At 44.6% G+C, this 4207-nt stretch overlaps 1 protein-coding gene across 2 annotated transcripts; it reads right to left on the minus strand.

The window, feature by feature from the left end:
• Positions 1-653: 653 nt before the first annotated feature.
• On the minus strand, positions 654-4207 carry NDUFS5 (NADH:ubiquinone oxidoreductase subunit S5). Of its 2 annotated transcripts, none has more exons than XM_018564519.1 (3): positions 4136-4207; positions 2052-2269; positions 654-849 (listed from the first exon to the last, which is right to left on the minus strand). In XM_018564519.1, the coding sequence occupies exons 2-3, from the start codon at positions 2265-2267 to the stop codon at positions 751-753; spliced, it is 315 nt and encodes a 104-aa protein (XP_018420021.1). In that variant the 5' UTR covers positions 2268-2269; positions 4136-4207; the 3' UTR covers positions 654-750. The 2 variants fall into 2 exon arrangements, with proteins under 2 accessions (XP_018420021.1, XP_018420020.1); XM_018564518.1 differs by having other exon boundaries at positions 4106-4203.

Below are 4207 nucleotides of genomic sequence, written 5' to 3' on the forward strand. Positions count from 1 at the left end.
CGTCATGGACATCGACGTCATCGAACTCCTCCCCCCTTCCCCAAGTGTCTGTCGGCTAACGAAGGGAAGGGGGAGGAGTCCGGTTACGTCAATGTCCGTGACGTCACCAAACTCCTCCCCCTTCCCTTCGTTAGCCACCAGGGCCGGTGAGTTTACCCAAGAAGCACCAAGCTTCTGTCTTATCTTAAACTTATATATATGCACTATGTGGCTCTCCATCACCCCCCCATCTCGCTCCCAGAAATGTGCCCATTGAAATTTACTGATATTATGTTGCAATCAGGCCCTTACATGAAATGGAATGGACAGGTGCTGCTACTTCAAATATTAAGCTAATACTTATGTTTAAATCACCCTTAGGGCTTTGCTGTTTTACTATACTATGTAAATACATTTGTAATCCAGCACAATATTATTCTGAGTTGCCACACTCAAGCGGCGGCCATATTGTGTGGGGCACATGAGATTAATATGCTGGATTAGTGTGATCCTAGTATCAGGAACACAAACATTTTGATCATTACCAGCCCTAATTTTTTCTTTCAGTTACTGTTATTTCCCATTTAGGAATAAATATACATACAAATCTACTCAAATAAAGCGTGCAAGAAAATTCTCCACCCCGACTGGAAAAAAATAGAAATCAGTAATACTTGAATGAAGCATTTTAATATACAGCAAGGAGTTTGGCTGCATTCAATAGTTTAGACACAAAAACAAATAAAACAAAACAGCTTCAGTTTCATATCATTAAGGTGTGTTTTCATCTTTACTGAAATCCGGAGCTTTGTATTTCCCTTCCTTCTCTAGTTTCTTCATCTGATTCCTGATGGTCTTCAAACGCTCCAGCTGGAAGAAAGAATGACACATTATACATTCTGCTGGCTCATACTGTGCAGACGGTCATATAACAACCTATACAAATAGTAAATGTCCTTTTTATGACCTATATAATCATACCTTCTCCCTCTGCTCATACATTTCACCTAAAGCCACATTCATGCCTCTCCCATTTAACAATGTTAAAACATTTGTCAATTTTAATACAAGTGTAAAATGCATCAAAACACATTTTTCAAAACAACCTCTATGGTGGCCCTCCAGACAGCAATTCTAATAATTTCTGCCAGCTTATGACTACAAATACAACTGAATATGTCAATGCAGCATACCAACAATTTCCATTTGCCAGTTGACAGAATTTGTTGGAATGCCCCATTGCCAATATAGGGATAGTATTCACATTAATTCCAGGGAGCTGGATGGCCAGGTACTATCCAATTGCTTTCAGACACCCCTGTTTTCTAACCCACCTGATCTATAGCGGGCACGCACGGGCAGAAAAGACCCGACCATTGCACACACCCGTTACCGGGTGTTTCACATATAGGCGATCAGCGGGTCCATAGCAGCAAAACTATGCTTTGTTCAGGAAGTATAAAGCATCAAGTTCAATTTAATTCTACCGTCCCCAATGGCACAGCGCTCTGTTCAACAAAAAGGCGACGCTGCTTGTGAGCTCCAAGAAGCTCTAGTGAGAACTCATTTAAAGTGACACTAAACTCAGGAGGTAAATCCTAAAAATACATTCAAGTCCCCTAACAATTACCAAACATGTATGTTATTTGTGTATCACTCAGCTGTAGATCCTCAAATCATCTCTGAATTACTGCTGACACTGTCCTTCCTTCTGGAGGGTGGCTACTTTCTTCCCCATGGTCCCCGTGTGTGTTGTAAAGTAGTCACCGCTCCAAGCTCACTCCCATGGTGGACTGCAATCGCAATACAAATTATTAAACTAAATATGAGATTGTAGTCCATCACGGAGGGAGCTAAACTTCACTGTTTACCTGAGGAGGCAGCTGGTTAGAGATCCAAAATGCTGCACTGCTTGTTATGTGACTAATAAATTGCTCATGTACTGGTGATTGCCACAATTTCTGGAATAGGAACGGCACCATCCGTTATTAAACACTGCAGCACACATAGGTCGAGGAGCTGTTAGGAGTGCACCATACTCTCTTCAATACATACATAGGCTGCCCACTTACTGTTTTGGTTCTGTGCATACACTCCAGAAAGTCCTCATATTCCAACTTGCACTCCTTTTCTGCTCGGACTTGTCCAATGCCATGGGCGCACTCCACCCATTCTTTCTCAAATGCGTGGCAACGTCCAGCATTGTGATCAGCTTGCTTTCCACTCTGCAGAAGCAACCATTTGTCTACATCAATGCCGAGTTTGCTCTGAAGATCAATAAATGGCATGACTGCAAAGAGCACCAGCAAAGCAAGGGTTAGAAATTACATTTATGCCGTACTTCAAAGTGATATTTTCATCTTTTACAAGCAGGAAGTAGTTATAATATTTATCAGTGCAACAATCACTTTTTCAGCATTAATTACCAACTAAAGAGAAATTAGGATGGACTGGTTACAATCCAGTTGTCTAAAGTCTCTTGTTTAAGTAGATCTAAATCCAAGTAGACAACATGGCGGGAAGGGAGTAATGACTGGTCGCACAGCTTCAGGAAGCCAGGTGGCGAGTCATAACAAGCCGTCCAGCTTCCCGCCCAACCAGGAAGCAGGAGGGCGAGTCATTACCCGCCCCCTGGCTTCCTGATTAGCCAGCTCCATGCTCCCTGGTGATGAGGAAGCATGGAGCCAGGCTTCCTGGCCAATCAGGAAGCTGGGCAGTGTGTAACGACTCACCGCCCGGCTTTCCGATACCGGAAGTTCCGGTATAGGGACAAGTATCGGAAGCATTTGGGTGAGTACGAGTACTCGACCAAATACTCAGTATCGGCACCGATACTAGTATTGGTGCATCCCTACTTGCAAGCATTTAAGCACACTGGAGCGCATTCCCAGCCAGCTTCTTGCATTCAAGAGCAGCAGGGGGCGTAGCTGTGCCATTGGCACCACAGGCACACCCCCCGCCCACAGTGCAATCACCCGCACCGAAACACGAGGTACAGGATTGCCCTTCGTTCCAGTCCAGTGCGGTCTTAAAAAAATAGTGTTTGCAGCATTTGTTTAGATTGCACTGGACCGGAATGCAGGCATTGTTTGCCACGTGTTCTGGTGCGGACAATCGTACTGCGGATGGGAGGTGTGGCTGCGGTGCCATTAACTTCAATATATAGCCCCGCCCCCTCCCACCGCAAAAGGCAGGAAGACTGCTATAATGCGCTCCAGTGCGTTTCAGCAGCAAATCGTGCTGGAAGGCACAGGAGCTGGTGTGAACGGACCCTCACCCCGCTACCCAATTGATAGCTGGCTCTGCCTCTCTAGAGCCAGCGCCAGCTGTGCCCACCCCCTCTTTTTTCTGTCCCTCTAATGAGTGCTGGAGGAACGGAGAGATGGGAGGGGGAAATCCCTTCAAGGAACTGACAGTAACTACTCTCTGTAGGGAGACCATGAACTGAGTGATCAGCAGTTACATGATCAGCTCTCAGTATATAGTGCCGTCGTGTGACATCTGCAGTGTCCAATGTTGGCACTAATTTGGGAAAAGTACATTTTACTCTTCCAATAGTTCTCGTTTAATGAAGTTCATCTTTAAGATGGGATCAGATAAAGTATTAGCTGTCTATATTCAGTTTCATTGTATTTAATGATCATTTAGGTGGTACAGTACTCAATTGAACATGATTTAATCACAATTTGAAAAAGCTTAAAAATCTTTTGACTTTAACGATGCTGACAACCTGATTTTCTGATGCTTCTGAGTGAATAACATCTATCTTGATGAGACATAAATGATGTTACCCATGCTTATGTATTGGCTCGCAATGCACAGATGTTTAGCTAATAAGACCATCCATGTAAATTAAACTTTTTTATAGAGTTTAACGACAACTGTTCACCTGCCCCTTGCACTAGTAAACTACATGCACTGTCCATGACCTGCACACACTGGAGAGCAAACAGTGTGATACTGGGGCTCAGATTAGAGGCTGACAAGACTGTCGCCACCACCATCTCTCCTGAGGGCTCTGCAAGGCCAGTGCCCTTCTGCCATACACCATGACAGGCACAGCAGCCACTACACACACGATCAGACTCCGCGATTATAAAACATGTCTTTACACAGCTCTACCTACCGCTTGAGGTCAAACTAGTAACTGGCACACCTCAGCAGCTCCGAACGTCCTCTACTCCAGAGAGTTCACGACGCAAAAAGCCGTAAAGCGCCTGTCATGTGA

Source organism: Nanorana parkeri, unplaced genomic scaffold (genome assembly GCF_000935625.1).
Source record: "Nanorana parkeri isolate BGI_ZX_2015 unplaced genomic scaffold, ASM93562v1 scaffold757, whole genome shotgun sequence".
In the NCBI taxonomy this organism is placed as follows: domain Eukaryota; kingdom Metazoa; phylum Chordata; class Amphibia; order Anura; family Dicroglossidae; genus Nanorana; species Nanorana parkeri.

Coding starts and splice junctions, on each gene's coding strand:
- NDUFS5 (XM_018564519.1), bottom strand. CDS start 2,267: ATGCCATTTATTGATCTTCAGAGCAAACTCGGCATTGATGTAGACAAA. Junction 850..2,051: donor GTATGCACAGAACCAAAACA/GTAAGTGGGCAG, acceptor TCTTTCTTCCAG/CTGGAGCGTTTGAAGACCAT.